A 19,172-nucleotide genomic window follows, 5' to 3' on the forward strand; every position below is an offset into this window, starting at 1 on the left:
GTGATCGATATCCGAACCGATATTAAAATATTCGCCCATCTCTAGTTAGGGGAAGGTTGAAGATCGGGACCCACTTCTATTGATCAATGGGGGATTATGTGTGTTTTCCCAGAGAAGACAATTGTTACCTATCTAGTCAGAACTGGTTGAAGACTTCCGCCAGCATAAATGTTCTTTTTTTAACTTTGAAAGCTAGTACCTACTTGTCATTTCAATTGTTGACGTTGAAGTTTGCATAAAATTGACATTTTACAGTATGAAAAGCATGAGGAAGTAAAAAAAGTAAGGTCAAATTTATCCCCAGGCATGTGTTTAACATTGGTATCTAAAACAGCAGCTGGTTATAAAAGACAGAAACACAGGTAAGAAGAAGCACATCGGTGGAAGAACTTTACAGAAGGCAGAATGTCACTCCCCAGAACTTTTACTCTTCTATTTTTTGGATTAGTTATCACTTCGTTTTTTACCGATGCTCAGGCGGATTCTTGCTTGTTGACTTCCAACACGACTAATTCTAACTATTCATTGACCGTATCCCCTCTGAATCTAATCAAAAGCACTCTATACACAGGTATGTGATAATTATTTCTATTATGTCTACAACTGTTTGACTGCGTTCACTCATTACAGCCAGGGTACGTCTTCTGTAATCACACCCTTTTTGAAAACAATGTAAAATTGGTGTAGCATTGCTATAATCGGAGCAAACAAAATGCACTGTGACTGCAATGTGTGAACTCAGCTTTTATGTATGTACTGTACCAATTTGTCCTTTAAGACAGAATGAAAAATGCAACTAGAATTTTTGTAGACCCATTTTATGCAGCCAAAAAGCTGCCAAATTAACTCATGAAGAATTTTGCTTGCCAAGACAGTAATGAATGATTAAAACTATTTTATTTATTTATTTTTTTACAGTCACTTTATCTTCGACTCAGAATGGAAGTGTTGATTTTCTGCTCCAGGTTTCTGCCAGTAACTCTACTATCGGAAACTGGTCACTATTAGGCACTTATTCCAATTGTACTAACGGAGTTTCAGTTTCCTCTTATGCAATTAACACAAGTAATTCTTTTATTGCCAACTGGACTTCACCATCTACTCTAAGTGCAAATTCTGTCTCCATCAGGTAAGGTTGTAAGATGTTCTTAAATGGTTACTGTAGTTTGATCAAACTTTGCATAAATCAATAGTACAAGAAATAAACATTGCAATATATCTTATCAGAGAAATAGGCTTCTTTATCCACTTATGAGCCACATCTTCTTCCTCCCACCTGCCTCCAGAACTGATTACTCTAAAAACAGCTACATTTGTCTTGGTCAAATACATGCTGTCATTTCACTGAAATATGTAATTACAGGTGTCTATTGAAGTGTTGTCAGCAAAGTAAAAAAGAGTCACAGACATACATGCCGATTTCTAGTATGTGTTTGTATCTAACCCCAGAGCTGAATTCACAGCTACACATCTCAGTACTATTACTTCTAAATATGTGTTACAAAAAGAAAGGAGAGCAGAAATCAATCATGTCGCTGTGTGGCCATGTATGGGAGACATCATAAGGCGTTAGTCTCTATGCACTAGCACAGAGACAACTGAAAATTAGAAATAGAGCCTGCAGGGGGAAAAAGTAGTGAAAAATGCAGGATATAAGTGTCATAGTGTACAGAAATAGTGTTGGTCCTCATGTACGCACATGTTAGCATATTTTGTGCAGTCACTGAAAACAACAGATATGCTTTAGAGGGAATCTATCGTGTAAACGAAACACAATTAACCTGCAGATTTACCAATAGCTTGATGCTATTAGCTATTCTGAAACCGTGCACCCACCACACTGAGAGCTGCGCTGTCTGATGGAAATTGCCTTGTTCTTTCCAGCAGCCTTGGGCTTTCAGTCATAGAGGTGCACCTGATGCATCTTCAGTCACTACATAGTGAATGATGACTGTAAGCAAGCCATGTCTGGCGCTGATAACAGGTGATTGGTGAGGGCAACAGTGTTGCATCATCACCAATCAGATACTGGTGGCCTATCTTGAGGACAGGTCATCATTAAAAAGTAGTGGACACCCCCTTTAATAAATATGAAAACGAAAAAGTCCCAATACTGACCCCTTATATGAATTGGTGCCTATATAGTTTTAAGGAGACAGTAATTATTGTTTCAGGAGTACTTTCGGTACAATGTCTGTGCCTTTAATGGTTCCCTCCTCCTCCTCCTTCCCCGTTCTATAGAGTCTTATGAACAATAACTGTAATTTCCTACAGTGAATCTGTAAAGTGAAAATATATCATCATTGAATACAGATATTACAAATTTTACCCATGAATTGAGATTGAAAAATCAATCCAGAAAGAGAAAGAAGCAGATTTCTCTGTTAAGATATATTACCAAGTTACTTAGTTTTATGTGTACTCTGGTTCATTAATTAAAAATGGTGGCTACTCTTTAAAGAGATGTAGTAATTAGAATTAAAATTTGTTTGGGAAGGCTTTTATGGTCTGCAAAGTATTTAAATACATGGACATATTTAGTTTTACAGTTAGCTTAAATATTAGGTAAAGTTTTGAAGTTTAGAATGTAATAAAATGACCCTCATCACGTAATTCATATGGCAGCCTATTCTAGTCATGTATCAGGACAAGCTGCAGTCTGGAGAAGCACAACTAATAAGACTTGTGTCTCAACTGACAAAAGACCTGTATCGCAAGAACATGTACCTCCTTGAACTGAGAAGAGCTGTGTCATCAGAAGAAATAAATCTTCTCCTCAGCTGACTGAGCAAAAATATTTTTTTAACCAGTGTTGGTCCTCTTCATGAACCAGGAGCGTCTGACTCCAGCACACCCCTTCATCAAGACCGCTGTGAACAATGAGGGTCTTGATGAATTTATCCCATTGAGTGTAAGCAGTACATTGCAGAGCTCCCTCTAGTGGGGGATGCAGGTATGTAGAAAGAGAATCACCCGTATGATCAAACAAAGGAAAGTGGCTGCAAAACTGATTAAAACGAAGTTTTTATTTTTTCATTTTTCACCTCTGTTGCAAAGGTTGTAAAGTTTAGGTTATCATTTATGAAAAGTCACTTACCAGAGCTTCTTCTCTGGGGGCGTGTACTTTTACCCCTGCATGACATTGACCAATCATAAATAAGCAGGATGCAAAGGAAAGAAATATGTCCATTAAATCAGAAGGACATGCCTTCTCCTGTGAGACATACAATGACAAAAAATTGGGTAAAGTCAATTATCAAAACATTTGCTCTTCTCTACCATTAATCATTTTAATCTGAAAGAGCCACTCCAGCAGTTTTGTTTTCAGTGCCGGAATGATATAACTAAATTAAGTTCCCTGCTCCTAGTCTTATAGTTACCCACCGCTATCTTGACCTATTTCTGATGCTCCCATTGGTCTCTAGCAGTTTGTGACCTAACAGATCACTCAAAGTTTGCTGGAGCGAGCCAAATTTAACTTTTCAATTCATGTCCATGAGAGTCTCCTTCTGGCCTCGTTCTGGCTCTTATAGACTTACTATGAGCACTTGTGACTGCTACTTCTGACTTTTGTCTCAGGTGTAGGCACTTGCTCTCCCGGGGTTCCCATGCTGTTGTTGTGACAAGTAACATCGGCATCCAATCAGGGTCCGCATCACTGTCTTCACTTCCTGTCGAATTGAACATGAAGAGGAAGTCCAAGATCAGCTACAGCCTGGACTTCCTCTTCATGTTTGATTTGTCAGTGAGATGGTAACTTCAGCGCTGATTGGGCGCCGAGATCACATGTCACAACAACCGCACAGGAGCATCAGGGACAGCGAGTGCCGACACCACGGGAATGGTCCGGGAGGTGAGCATAGGCTTTATTATTTTATGGGGCTAGACATTTTCATCAAGAAGGGGTTGTCCTAGCAATGGACAACACCACTAAATTGTTTAGAATCCCAGCAATACCTTGGCAAATATGTGTATATAAAATGAAAGATATAACAAATGTTATTACATTAAATTATGTAGAGAATTTATGTTAATTTAAAAAAAAAAAAAAGTGTGTAATTCACTTTAAGAAAACAAGTGTGAACAGTTTCCAATGTAAAAATCAGAGTAAAATTCATAGTTTTACCATCAATCAACGTCTTTATAGTAACGAAAAGTCTCATGTTTACTGTATGTAAAAGTGTTCATTTTACTTCTCATTTTCAGAGCTTTTTTAAACAACAGCATGGGTGTTTTCAAGATTGAGAAAATCCTGACTGTGGCAGGTTAGTAAAAAGTTTTAAAGTCTTTTTTATTTACATACAGTAAGAATATTCATTTAGATAGATTATGTTTGACTTGTCGTTTGTTTGTGAATAGTTATGCATTTAATCCCAATTTTTGCTTTTTTAAAATTTCCTCCTCCCTTTTTCAAATAGCCATAATAATGTTTGTATTTTTTCATTGACAATGCGGGATGAGGCCTTGTTTTTTCGAACACAAATTGTAGTTTTGAAAGGCACCATACACTTTGTAAAGTACGAAAAAATAAAGCGAGTTTATTAGTAGGAGGTGTGGTGACCAAAAAGAAGGCAATTTGGGGATTTTATTTCTTAACAATTTTTATTACATGGGTTAACTGATTTTAGATTTTGATAACTCAGACTTTTATGGGTACAATGACACAAAATAGTTGTTTCTCTATTATTTCTTTATTTTTCACTGGGGACACGGGACGGCTATTCAAATGTTTAGGTGTTTATTTTTTTTTTATATTCTTAAAAGTTTCCTTTTTATTTGTCTTCTTAAGGGACTTGAATCTGTTTGATATAGGTAGAGCAATACTATAGTACTGCAATACATAGTTGAAATAATGGTGTCCTACAAAACGTAGCCATCGGCTAGGCTTCACAGAAGTACTGACTTTAATGTGATAGGTAGCATTCAGCTGGGGCAACCCATCGGCCCCAAGTGATCATGTCGTGGGGGGGTTGATAGGCACTTGGAACAAACACGTGGGATCCCACCGCTTAAGTGCTGCTGTCAGTGTTTGACAGTAGCATTTGATTAGTGAACAGCAGCAATCAGAGTTAGCTCAGATCACTGATGTTAGAGGCAAGTGATGGCTGTATAACACAGTTGGCATCTGCCCTGTTTGCATGTTGTTATTTTTGTTAGCTACAATAAATAAATTACACCATATACATCCATATTTTAGTTATTAAAATGCTGGTTGAATAAGTTGCAACATCCTGTATATATTATGTATTATGAATATGTGAATGCCCCCCATTCATCTATGTCTTTCTATCTTCTTTGCAGCTACTACTACTAGTGCTACTACTGCTAAGACTACCCCAAAAAGTGCAGGCCCTGCCAATGATCCTTCCTCCTTGGTTCTGACTCTTTGTCTTCTTGTGATCACCAGCAAGTTTTTGTCCTAACGATCTACAGAATCATGAAAGTTCATTGGCAAACTCAATGACAACTGTATATATTATTTGTATATGACACAAAGCTGTAAAATTTCCCCATGAGTAGTGGTCTGTGGTCACTGATAAGCCTAATGACAACTTCATATATTCCTCATGAATTTGCCAAGAAATGTGAAATGCCTCCATGAGTGGTGGTCTGTTTCGAGTGTCCATACATGTGTGGAACCACTAGTGAGTAGTGATGAGCGAGTATACTCGTTGCTTGGGTTTTCCCGAGCACGCTCGGGTGGTCTCCGAGTATTTATGACTGCTCGGAGATTTGGTTTTCCTTGCCACAGTTGTATGATTTGCTGCTACTAGACAGTTTGATTACATGTGGGGATTCCCTAGCAACCAGGCAACCCCCACATGTACTCAGGCTGGCTAATAGCTGTAAATCATTCAACTGCGGTGATGAAAATGAAATCTCCGAACACTAATAAATACTCGGAGATCACCCAAGCGTGCTCGGAAAAACCCGAGCAATGAGTCTACTCGCTCATCACTACTAGTGAGATGTTATCTGATTTAGACGCAGTCAACGCTAGTTGGGTCTGCAACCTCTGAGAAGGTGTGAGAGTTGCCAACAAATTGCTCCACCTAAGACAGGATATTTTGACATTCAGAGAACTGACTCTTTGCCCCATTGAAAAGAATATCTACTGCACTGAAAAAAACTGTTAAAATAGTGGGTTAAATATATTGTATTACAAGCTTTAGATAGTTCAGAGGTAAAGTCAAAGCTAAAGCTGCTCCCCTTTACCGTTCCTCATGGGTGGGGTGAACCTACTCATAGCTCCGCCTCATTACCATTACAGAAAATAGTAATGCAAAATAAGTGGAGATCTGTCACAAAATATGGGTTAAAGGGGTTGTAGGGGCTTTAACCAGTACCATTCGGGTTCTATTCCGATAATCCTTTTTACCTTTATCCTTATGCTTAATAGGTATATCATTTATCTAATTCACAAAATAAAATTAAATTGTCTTACTCTGTTTCAGAAAATTCACGCTCGCAATTCAGCACAGACAAAGGCGCGACATGTTTTAATTCCATAAATTAAAATGACTCATTATATGGGTAGAAATAAGAGTTATCCTATGAACATAGAACATGTGTCTTTACTTTTGTCTGTTTTATGTACAGTATGTAAACTAATTTTATATGAAATGTGAAAAAAATAAAAGATTCAAATATATCAAATTGGTCCTTTCTTGTATACTTTGTTGACTATATGAAGTGCACAATTTTTCAAATAATTTTCCACATAACAGAAATCGAAACAGGTCACCACTGCATCTGCTTTTTTGCTGCTAAAACAGTGGTGAAAATTAATTATTTGTACTCATATTTTTGCCTCAACAGGTAGCAGCAGAACGAGACGCTTTCCTCCTCTTAACTTTTTTAAAATGTTCTCCCATTGACATGGTCAAAAGCTTTGCTACATTGAGGGTGAGCATGGCGTAGTCCTTTATTCCCAATTGGTTCCACTCCAGGCACAAGATTACCAGTCTTATATTATAAACAGTTAATTTGCCAGGCATAACACCTGCCGGATTTGAGTTTATCAATTATAAGATAATCCCTGCAATTTTCCCGAATTTTGGCCAATTTTGAAGTTCCTGGAGGTACCTTTACCTCCTGGGCCATTGTGCAGCTGCATATTTTACACCCATGGCGGATGTTATAGGTAGACAGACTAGGCAGCTGCCTAGAGCCGCCACAACCCCAGGTGCCTCAGCCAGTGGCATGCCACTAACAGCGGCAAACCACGTGGCCGCTATGGGGCCCGGGAGTCAGGGGGGGCCTGACGCTGGCTCTGCTCCCCCCACATCACGCATTTAACTTATCATAGATGTTGATACAGTTGAAAGCAATGAAGGAAGAGAGAGTGTCAGATAACGCTCCCTCTCCCATCACTACACCTCTGCATCTGACGCAGGGAGCATGAGATGACCTGACTTCATCGCGTGCCACGATTTGCCAGCAGTGGAGCTGATGAGATGCGCTGCATAAACCAGAGCAGCTTGGGAATAGGGAGAGGTAAGTAATGTATTTATTTATTTTTTCATAATACTGCTGGATTGTAGGGCTGCATTTTACTGTGTGTGCAGCTGCAAAATACTCTATGTGCGCGTGGCTGCATTATACGATATGATACGATACAATGCACTTTATTGATCCCAGGGGAAATTACGGTATTACAGCAGCAATACAAACATCAGTACATAAAATATTGTGACACAAATCTTGCACAAGTATACCAACATTACATAACAAATAAACTCCATGTGTGTGTTGTGTGGGGTGCTGCGTTATACTTTATAGGGTGGCTGCATTATGCTCTACGAGGGGGTTGCATTATACTTTATGAGGGGGCTGTATTATAGTCTAGTAAGGGGCTGCGTTATACTCTATGGGGTGGCTGCATTATACTTTATCGGGTGTCTGCATTATACTCTATGAGGGGGGCTGCATTGTGATCGATGAGGGGGGCTGCATTATGCTCTATGAGGGGGCTGCATTTTGCTCTATGAGGGGGTTTGCATTATACTCTATGACGAAGGCTGCATTATACTCTAAGAGGGGGGCTGCATTATACTCTATGAGGGGGACTGCATTATACTCTATGAAAAGGGACCGTATTATGCTCTGAGGGGGGCTGCATAATGCTCTGAGGGGGATGCATTATAGTTTATGGGGCAGCTGCATTATACTCTTTTGAGGACTATGAGGTGCATTATACTGTAAGTACTATATGAAGGCTGCACTATACTACATGGGGGCTGCATTATACTCTTATCAACGACCATGGGGGTGCATTATACTATATTTACTATATTGGAAATGCATTACACTGTATCAAGGACTATGGTAAATGCATTATACTATATAAAGGACTATGGGGTGCATTAGAGTATTAAGAGGGCATTGTACTATATGGAGGACTATGAGGGTGCATTGTACAATATGGAGGACTATGGGATGCATTTTACTATATGGAGGACTATAATGAGTGCATAATACTATAGGGAGGATATGGGAAGCATATTATACTGTATGGAGGACTATGGGAAGTGAATTAAAGTATATGGAGGGATATGTGGTATGTTATACTATATGGAGGACTATGGGGTGGAAATTATACAATATGGAGGACTATGGGGTACATTAAACTATGTGGAGGACTGTAGGGTATATTATACTAAACAAGGAAAATGCTGCCTATTCATCAAGTGATTGGATTGTTTATGCCGGAATAAAAATCATTGTTCTCTGCAGCACATCACCTGGTGAAAACTGAAGATATGCTGCTTATAACATGATACTGTATGGGGACAGATTCATCTACTAGTGATCATTCTGTGCCGTAATTTTTCCTCAGCCAGTATATAAAGGCTGGGAAGCAAGTATCGAACATCTTCAATATTTTCGATCACACTTGTTTAACGGCCTGAACTTAGCGCATGTACAGGACAGACCAAAAGTTTGGACACACCTTCTCATTTAAAGATTTTTCTGTATTTTCATGACTATATGTCTTATATTCTAGGTTCTTCAAAGTAGCCACCTTTTGCTTTGATGACTGATTTGCAAACTCTTGGCATTCTCTTGATGAGCTTCAAGAGGTAGTCACCGGAAATGGTCTTCCAACAATCTTGCCAGTTCCCAGAGATGCTTAGCACTTGTTGGCCCTTTTGCCTTCACTCTGCGGTCCAGCTCACCCCAAACCATCTCGATTAGGTTCAGGTCTGGTGACTGTGGATGCCAGGTCATCTGGCGTAGCACCCCATCACTCTCCTTCTTGGTCAAATAGCCCTTACACAGCCTGGAGGTGTGCTTGGGGTCATTGTCCTGTTGAAAAATAAATGATGGTCCAACTAAACGCAAACTGGATGGAATAGCATGCCGCTGCAAGATGCTGTGGTAGCCATGCTTGTTCAGTATGCCTTCAATTTTGAATAAATCCCCAACAGTGTCACCAGGAAAGCAGCCCCACACCATCACACCTCCTCCTCCATGCTTCACGGTGGGAACCAGGCATGTAGAGTCCATTTGTTCACCTTTTCTGCGTCGCACAAAGACACGGTGGTTGGAACCAAAGATCTCAAATTTGGACTAATCAGACCAAAGCACAGATTTACACTGGTCTAATGTCCATTCCTTGTGTTCTTTAGCCCAACCAAGTCTCTTCTGCTTGTTTCCTGTTCATAGCAGTGGTTTCCTAGAGGCCTGCTGCACAAAGTCTCCTCTTAACAGTTAATGTAGAGATGTGTCTGCTGCTAATACTCTAATCTGAGCTGCTGTAAAGGTACCGTTACACTAAACGACTTACCAACGATCATGACCAGCGATACGACCTGGCCGTGATCGTTGGTAAGTCGCTGTGTGGTCGCTGGGGAGCTGTCACACAGACAGCTCTCTCCAGCGACCAACGATCAGGGGAACGACTTCGGCATCGTTGAAACTGTCTTCAACGATGCCGAAGTCCCCCTGCAGCACCCGGGTAACTAGGGTAAACATCGGGTTACTAAGCGCAGGGTCGCGCTTAGTAACCCGATATTTACCCTGGTGTTGTGAATTTGGATTCTGGGCTCCCCCGGTGGCTACTGGTGGAATTGAACTGGTGTCTTCATCTTCTCTGTTCACCTGTTCCCATCAAGATGTGGGAGTCGCTATATAACCTTGCTGCTCTGTTAGTTGCTTGCCGGTCAACAATGTTATCAGAAGCCTCTCTGTGCTTGTTCCTGCTCCTAGACAACTACTAGATAAGTTGGACTCTTGTCCATGTTTGTTTTTGCATTTTGTTCCAGTTCACAGCTGTAGTTTCGTTACTGTGTCTGGAAAGCTCTTGTGAACGGGAATTGCCACTCTGGTGTTATGAGTTAATGCCAGAGTTTTAAAGTAATTTCTGGATGGTGTTTTTTGATAGGGTTTTCAGCTGACCATGAAAGTGTCCTTTCTGTCTTCTGCTATGTAGTAAGTGGACCTCAAATTTGCTAAACCTATTTTCATACTACGTTTGTTATTTCATCTCAACTCACCGCCAATACATGTGGGGGGCCTCTGTCTCCTTTCGGGGTATTTCTCTAGAGGTGAGCTAGGACTAATATTTTCCTCTGCTAGCTTTATTTAGTCCTCCGGCTGGGCTGGGCATCTAGAACCAACGTAGGCATGCTACCCGGCCACTGCTAGTTGTGCGTTAGGTTTAGTTCATGGTCAGCTCAGTTCCCATCTTCCAAGAGCTAGTTCCTATATATGCTTATGCTATGTTCTCTTGCCATTGAGAGCATGACAGTTTGACCGGCCCGCAAAGTGTTAATTGTTCGGGCTGAAGCAGGAGAAAAAGAAGTGTTGAAGGGAAATTTTTTTTTTTTCCCCTCAGAGTTTTGCTGCCTAGCCCTTAATTGCTGTCTAGCTGCTTCTTACCTCCTCTTAACCCTTGAATGGCTCTGTGTCCACCTGTTTGTAATGGATCTTCAGAGTGTAACTGCAGGTTTGAATAATCTCGCCACGAAGGTACAAAATTTGCAAGATTTTGTTTGTCATGCACCTGTATCTGAGCCGAGAATTCCTTTGCCGGAATTTTTCTCGGGGAATAGATCCGGGTTTCAGAATTTTCGAAATAATTGCAAATTATTTTTGTCTCTGAAATTTCGCTCTGCCGGAGACCCTGCACAGCAGGTCAGGATTGTGATTTCCTTGCTCCGGGGCGACCCTCAAGACTGGGCTTTTTCATTGACACCAGGGGATCCTGCGTTGCTCAATGTGGATGCGTTTTTTCTGGCCTTGGGGTTGCTTTATGACGAACCTCATTTGGAGCTTCAGGCAGAAAAAACTTTGATGTCCCTATCTCAGGGGCAAGATGAAGCGGAAATTTACTGCCAAAGATTCCGTAAATGGTCTGTGCTTACTCAGTGGAATGAGTGCGCCCTGGCGGCGACTTTCAGAGAGGGTCTCTCTGATGCCATTAAGGATGTTATGGTGGGGTTCCCTGTGCCTGCGGGTCTGAATGAGTCCATGACAATGGCTATTCAGATCGATAGGCGTTTGCGGGAGCGCAAACCAGTGCACCATCTGGCGGTGTCCACTGAGAAGTCGCCAGAGAGTATGCAGTGTGATAGAATTCTGTCCCGAAGCGAGCGGCAGAATTTTAGACGGAAAAATGGGTTGTGTTTCTATTGTGGTGATTCTACTCATGTTATATCAGCATGCTCTAAGCGCACTAAAAAGCTTGGTAAATCTGTTTCCATTTGCACCTTACCGTCTAAATTTATTCTATCTGTGACCCTGATTTGCTCTTTGTCATCTATTACCACGGACGCCTATGTCGACTCTGGCGCCGCTTTGAGTCTTATGGATTGGTCCTTTGCCAAACGCTGTGGGTATGATTTAGAGCCTTTGGAGACTCCTATTCCTCTGAAGGGGATTGACTCCACCCCATTGGCTAATAATAAACCACAATACTGGACACAAGTAACTATGCGTATTAATCCGGATCACCAGGAGATTATTCGCTTTCTGGTGCTGTATAATCTACATGATGATTTGGTGCTAGGATTGCCTTGGCTGCAATCTCACAACCCAGTCCTCGACTGGAGAGCTATGTCTGTGTTGAGCTGGGGATGTAAGGGGGCTCATGGGGATGTACCTGTGGTTTCCATTTCATCATCCATTCCCTCTGAAATTCCTGAGTTCCTGTCTGACTATCGTGACGTCTTTGAAGAATCCAAGCTTGGTTCGTTACCTCCGCACCGAGAGTGCGATTGTGCCATAGATTTAATCCCGGGTAGTAAATACCCAAAGGGTCGTTTATTTAATCTGTCTGTGCCTGAACATGCTGCTATGCGAGAATATATAAAGGAGTCCTTGGAAAAGGGACATATTCGTCCATCGTCATCTCCCTTAGGAGCCGGTTTTTTCTTTGTGTCAAAAAAAGACGGCTCTTTGAGACCATGTATTGATTATCGGCTTTTGAATAAAATCACTGTTAAATATCAATACCCATTGCCGTTGCTGACTGATTTGTTTGCTCGCATAAAGGGGGCCAAGTGGTTCTCTAAGATTGACCTTCGTGGGGCGTATAATTTGGTGCGAATCAGGCAGGGGGATGAGTGGAAAACCGCATTTAATACGCCCGAGGGCCACTTTGAGTATTTAGTGATGCCTTTTGGTCTTTCTAATGCTCCGTCAGTTTTCCAGTCCTTTATGCATGATATTTTTCGCGATTATTTGGATAAATTTATGATTGTGTATCTGGATGATATTCTGATTTTTTCGGATGACTGGGACTCTCATGTCCAGCAAGTCAGGAGGGTTTTTCAGGTTTTGCGGTCTAATTCTTTGTGTGTGAAGGGTTCTAAGTGTGTTTTTGGGGTACAGAGGATTTCCTTTTTGGGATATATTTTTTCCCCCTCTTCCATTGAAATGGATCCTGTCAAGGTTCAAGCTATTTGTGATTGGACGCAGCCCTCTTCTCTTAAGAGTCTTCAGAAATTTTTGGGCTTTGCTAACTTTTATCGTCGATTTATTGCTGGTTTTTCGGATATTGCTAAGCCATTGACCGATTTGACTAAGAAGGGTGCTGATGTTGCTGATTGGTCCCCTGATGCTGTGGAGGCCTTTCGGGAGCTTAAGCGCCGTTTTTCCTCTGCCCCTGTGTTGCGTCAGCCTGATGTTGCTCTACCTTTTCAGGTTGAGGTCGACGCTTCTGAGATCGGAGCTGGGGCAGTGTTGTCGCAGAAAAGTTCTGACTGCTCCGTGATGAGGCCTTGTGCCTTCTTTTCCCGTAAATTTTCGCCCGCTGAGCGGAATTATGATGTTGGGAATCGGGAGCTTTTGGCCATGAAGTGGGCTTTTGAGGAGTGGCGCCATTGGCTTGAGGGGGCCAGACATCAGGTGGTGGTATTGACTGACCACAAAAATTTGATTTATCTTGAGACCGCCAGGCGCCTGAATCCTAGACAGGCGCGCTGGTCATTATTTTTCTCTCGGTTTAATTTTGTGGTGTCATACCTACCGGGTTCTAAGAATGTTAAGGCGGATGCCCTTTCTAGGAGTTTTGAGCCTGACTCGCCTGGTAACTCTGAGCCCACAGGTATCCTTAAGGATGGAGTGGTATTGTCAGCCGTTTCTCCAGACCTGCGGCGGGCCTTGCAGGAGTTTCAGGCGGAGAGACCTGATCGTTGCCCACCTGATAAACTGTTTGTTCCTGATGATTGGACCAGTAGAGTCATCTCTGAGGTTCATTCTTCTGCGTTGGCAGGTCATCCTGGCATTTTTGGTACCAGGGATTTGGTGGCAAGGTCCTTCTGGTGGCCTTCCCTGTCACGAGATGTGCGAGGCTTTGTGCAGTCTTGTGACGTTTGTGCTCGGGCCAAGCCTTGTTGTTCTCGGGCTAGTGGATTATTGTTGCCCTTGCCTATTCCTAAGAGGCCTTGGACGCACATCTCGATGGATTTTATTTCAGATCTGCCTGTTTCTCAGAAGATGTCTGTCATCTGGGTGGTGTGTGACCGTTTTTCTAAGATGGTCCATTTGGTTCCTCTGCCCAAGTTACCTTCTTCTTCCGAGTTGGTTCCTCTGTTTTTTCAAAATGTTGTTCGTTTGCATGGTATTCCTGAGAATATCGTTTCTGACAGAGGGACCCAATTCGTGTCTAGATTTTGGCGGGCATTCTGTGCTAGGATGGGCATAGATTTATCTTTTTCGTCCGCTTTCCATCCTCAGACGAATGGCCAGACCGAGCGGATTAATCAGACCCTGGAGACATATCTGAGGTGTTTTGTGTCTGCTGACCAGGATGATTCGGTTGCTTTTTTGCCATTGGCGGAGTTCGCTCTCAATAATCGGGCCAGCTCTGCCACTTTGGTGTCCCCGTTTTTCTGTAATTCGGGGTTTCATCCTCGATTTTCCTCTGGTCAGGTGGAATCTTCGGATTGTCCTGGAGTGGATGCTGTGGTGGAGAGATTGCATCAGATCTGGGGGCAGGTGGTGGACAATTTGAGGTTGTCCCAGGAGAAGACTCAGCTTTTTGCCAACCGCCACCGTCGTGTTGGTCCTCGGCTTTCTGTTGGGGATTTGGTGTGGTTGTCTTCTCGTTTTGTCCCTATGAGGGTCTCTTCTCCTAAGTTTAAGCCTCGGTTTATCGGCCCGTATAAGATATTGGAGATTCTTAACCCTGTTTCCTTCCGTTTGGACCTCCCTGCATCCTTTTCTATTCATAACGTTTTTCATCGATCATTATTGCGCAGGTATGAGGTACCGGTTGTGCCTTCCGTTGAGCCTCCTGCTCCGGTGTTGGTTGAGGGTGAGTTGGAGTACGTTGTGGAGAAAATTTTGGACTCTCGTGTTTCCAGACGGAGACTCCAGTATCTGGTCAAGTGGAAGGGTTACGGCCAGGAGGATAATTCTTGGGTGAATGCATCTGATGTTCATGCCTCCGATCTGGTTCGTGCCTTTCATAGGGCCCATCCTGATCGCCCTGGTGGTTCTGGTGAGGGTTCGGTGCCCCCTCCTTGAGGGGGGGGTACTGTTGTGAATTTGGATTCTGGGCTCCCCCGGTGGCTACTGGTGGAATTGAACTGGTGTCTTCATCTTCTCTGTTCACCTGTTCCCATCAAGATGTGGGAGTCGCTATATAACCTTGCTGCTCTGTTAGTTGCTTGCCGGTCAACAATGTTATCAGAAGCCTCTCTGTGCTTGTTCCTGCTCCTAGACAACTACTAGATAAGTTGGACTCTTGTCCATGTTTGTTTTTGCATTTTGTTCCAGTTCACAGCTGTAGTTTCGTTACTGTGTCTGGAAAGCTCTTGTGAACGGGAATTGCCACTCTGGTGTTATGAGTTAATGCCAGAGTTTTAAAGTAATTTCTGGATGGTGTTTTTTGATAGGGTTTTCAGCTGACCATGAAAGTGTCCTTTCTGTCTTCTGCTATGTAGTAAGTGGACCTCAAATTTGCTAAACCTATTTTCATACTACGTTTGTTATTTCATCTCAACTCACCGCCAATACATGTGGGGGGCCTCTGTCTCCTTTCGGGGTATTTCTCTAGAGGTGAGCTAGGACTAATATTTTCCTCTGCTAGCTTTATTTAGTCCTCCGGCTGGGCTGGGCATCTAGAACCAACGTAGGCATGCTACCCGGCCACTGCTAGTTGTGCGTTAGGTTTAGTTCATGGTCAGCTCAGTTCCCATCTTCCAAGAGCTAGTTCCTATATATGCTTATGCTATGTTCTCTTGCCATTGAGAGCATGACAGTTTGACCGGCCCGCAAAGTGTTAATTGTTCGGGCTGAAGCAGGAGAAAAAGAAGTGTTGAAGGGAAATTTTTTTTTTTTCCCCTCAGAGTTTTGCTGCCTAGCCCTTAATTGCTGTCTAGCTGCTTCTTACCTCCTCTTAACCCTTGAATGGCTCTGTGTCCACCTGTTTGTAATGGATCTTCAGAGTGTAACTGCAGGTTTGAATAATCTCGCCACGAAGGTACAAAATTTGCAAGATTTTGTTTGTCATGCACCTGTATCTGAGCCGAGAATTCCTTTGCCGGAATTTTTCTCGGGGAATAGATCCGGGTTTCAGAATTTTCGAAATAATTGCAAATTATTTTTGTCTCTGAAATTTCGCTCTGCCGGAGACCCTGCACAGCAGGTCAGGATTGTGATTTCCTTGCTCCGGGGCGACCCTCAAGACTGGGCTTTTTCATTGACACCAGGGGATCCTGCGTTGCTCAATGTGGATGCGTTTTTTCTGGCCTTGGGGTTGCTTTATGACGAACCTCATTTGGAGCTTCAGGCAGAAAAAACTTTGATGTCCCTATCTCAGGGGCAAGATGAAGCGGAAATTTACTGCCAAAGATTCCGTAAATGGTCTGTGCTTACTCAGTGGAATGAGTGCGCCCTGGCGGCGACTTTCAGAGAGGGTCTCTCTGATGCCATTAAGGATGTTATGGTGGGGTTCCCTGTGCCTGCGGGTCTGAATGAGTCCATGACAATGGCTATTCAGATCGATAGGCGTTTGCGGGAGCGCAAACCAGTGCACCATCTGGCGGTGTCCACTGAGAAGTCGCCAGAGAGTATGCAGTGTGATAGAATTCTGTCCCGAAGCGAGCGGCAGAATTTTAGACGGAAAAATGGGTTGTGTTTCTATTGTGGTGATTCTACTCATGTTATATCAGCATGCTCTAAGCGCACTAAAAAGCTTGGTAAATCTGTTTCCATTTGCACCTTACCGTCTAAATTTATTCTATCTGTGACCCTGATTTGCTCTTTGTCATCTATTACCACGGACGCCTATGTCGACTCTGGCGCCGCTTTGAGTCTTATGGATTGGTCCTTTGCCAAACGCTGTGGGTATGATTTAGAGCCTTTGGAGACTCCTATTCCTCTGAAGGGGATTGACTCCACCCCATTGGCTAATAATAAACCACAATACTGGACACAAGTAACTATGCGTATTAATCCGGATCACCAGGAGATTATTCGCTTTCTGGTGCTGTATAATCTACATGATGATTTGGTGCTAGGATTGCCTTGGCTGCAATCTCACAACCCAGTCCTCGACTGGAGAGCTATGTCTGTGTTGAGCTGGGGATGTAAGGGGGCTCATGGGGATGTACCTGTGGTTTCCATTTCATCATCCATTCCCTCTGAAATTCCTGAGTTCCTGTCTGACTATCGTGACGTCTTTGAAGAATCCAAGCTTGGTTCGTTACCTCCGCACCGAGAGTGCGATTGTGCCATAGATTTAATCCCGGGTAGTAAATACCCAAAGGGTCGTTTATTTAATCTGTCTGTGCCTGAACATGCTGCTATGCGAGAATATATAAAGGAGTCCTTGGAAAAGGGACATATTCGTCCATCGTCATCTCCCTTAGGAGCCGGTTTTTTCTTTGTGTCAAAAAAAGACGGCTCTTTGAGACCATGTATTGATTATCGGCTTTTGAATAAAATCACTGTTAAATATCAATACCCATTGCCGTTGCTGACTGATTTGTTTGCTCGCATAAAGGGGGCCAAGTGGTTCTCTAAGATTGACCTTCGTGGGGCGTATAATTTGGTGCGAATCAGGCAGGGGGATGAGTGGAAAACCGCATTTAATACGCCCGAGGGCCACTTTGAGTATTTAGTGATGCCTTTTGGTCTTTCTAATGCTCCGTCAGTTTTCCAGTCCTTTATGCATGATATTTTTCGCGATTATTTGGATAAATTTATGATTGTGTATCTGGATGATATTCTGATTTTTTCGGATGACTGGGACTCTCATGTCCAGCAAGTCAGGAGGGTTTTTCAGGTTTTGCGGTCTAATTCTTTGTGTGTGAAGGGTTCTAAGTGTGTTTTTGGGGTACAGAGGATTTCCTTTTTGGGATATATTTTTTCCCCCTCTTCCATTGAAATGGATCCTGTCAAGGTTCAAGCTATTTGTGATTGGACGCAGCCCTCTTCTCTTAAGAGTCTTCAGAAATTTTTGGGCTTTGCTAACTTTTATCGTCGATTTATTGCTGGTTTTTCGGATATTGCTAAGCCATTGACCGATTTGACTAAGAAGGGTGCTGATGTTGCTGATTGGTCCCCTGATGCTGTGGAGGCCTTTCGGGAGCTTAAGCGCCGTTTTTCCTCTGCCCCTGTGTTGCGTCAGCCTGATGTTGCTCTACCTTTTCAGGTTGAGGTCGACGCTTCTGAGATCGGAGCTGGGGCAGTGTTGTCGCAGAAAAGTTCTGACTGCTCCGTGATGAGGCCTTGTGCCTTCTTTTCCCGTAAATTTTCGCCCGCTGAGCGGAATTATGATGTTGGGAATCGGGAGCTTTTGGCCATGAAGTGGGCTTTTGAGGAGTGGCGCCATTGGCTTGAGGGGGCCAGACATCAGGTGGTGGTATTGACTGACCACAAAAATTTGATTTATCTTGAGACCGCCAGGCGCCTGAATCCTAGACAGGCGCGCTGGTCATTATTTTTCTCTCGGTTTAATTTTGTGGTGTCATACCTACCGGGTTCTAAGAATGTTAAGGCGGATGCCCTTTCTAGGAGTTTTGAGCCTGACTCGCCTGGTAACTCTGAGCCCACAGGTATCCTTAAGGATGGAGTGGTATTGTCAGCCGTTTCTCCAGACCTGCGGCGGGCCTTGCAGGAGTTTCAGGCGGAGAGACCTGATCGTTGCCCACCTGATAAACTGTTTGTTCCTGATGATTGGACCAGTAGAGTCATCTCTGAGGTTCATTCTTCTGCGTTGGCAGGTCATCCTGGCATTTTTGGTACCAGGGATTTGGTGGCAAGGTCCTTCTGGTGGCCTTCCCTGTCACGAGATGTGCGAGGCTTTGTGCAGTCTTGTGACGTTTGTGCTCGGGCCAAGCCTTGTTGTTCTCGGGCTAGTGGATTATTGTTGCCCTTGCCTATTCCTAAGAGGCCTTGGACGCACATCTCGATGGATTTTATTTCAGATCTGCCTGTTTCTCAGAAGATGTCTGTCATCTGGGTGGTGTGTGACCGTTTTTCTAAGATGGTCCATTTGGTTCCTCTGCCCAAGTTACCTTCTTCTTCCGAGTTGGTTCCTCTGTTTTTTCAAAATGTTGTTCGTTTGCATGGTATTCCTGAGAATATCGTTTCTGACAGAGGGACCCAATTCGTGTCTAGATTTTGGCGGGCATTCTGTGCTAGGATGGGCATAGATTTATCTTTTTCGTCCGCTTTCCATCCTCAGACGAATGGCCAGACCGAGCGGATTAATC

The 19,172-nt window shown here is 43.1% G+C and overlaps 1 protein-coding gene across 1 annotated transcript; it reads left to right on the forward strand.

The window, feature by feature from the left end:
- The first annotated feature begins 355 nt into the window (after positions 1–355).
- Positions 356–6,657, forward strand: LOC143764435 (uncharacterized). The gene is made up of 4 exons (XM_077249990.1): positions 356–571; positions 919–1,129; positions 4,207–4,265; positions 5,302–6,657. Exons 1-4 carry the CDS (start codon positions 406–408, stop codon positions 5,421–5,423), a joined length of 558 nt encoding a protein of 185 aa, XP_077106105.1. The 5' UTR covers positions 356–405; the 3' UTR covers positions 5,424–6,657.
- The last annotated feature ends 12,515 nt before the right edge of the window (positions 6,658–19,172 follow it).

This window comes from Ranitomeya variabilis, chromosome 4 (assembly GCF_051348905.1).
Source record: "Ranitomeya variabilis isolate aRanVar5 chromosome 4, aRanVar5.hap1, whole genome shotgun sequence".
Taxonomy (NCBI): domain Eukaryota; kingdom Metazoa; phylum Chordata; class Amphibia; order Anura; family Dendrobatidae; genus Ranitomeya; species Ranitomeya variabilis.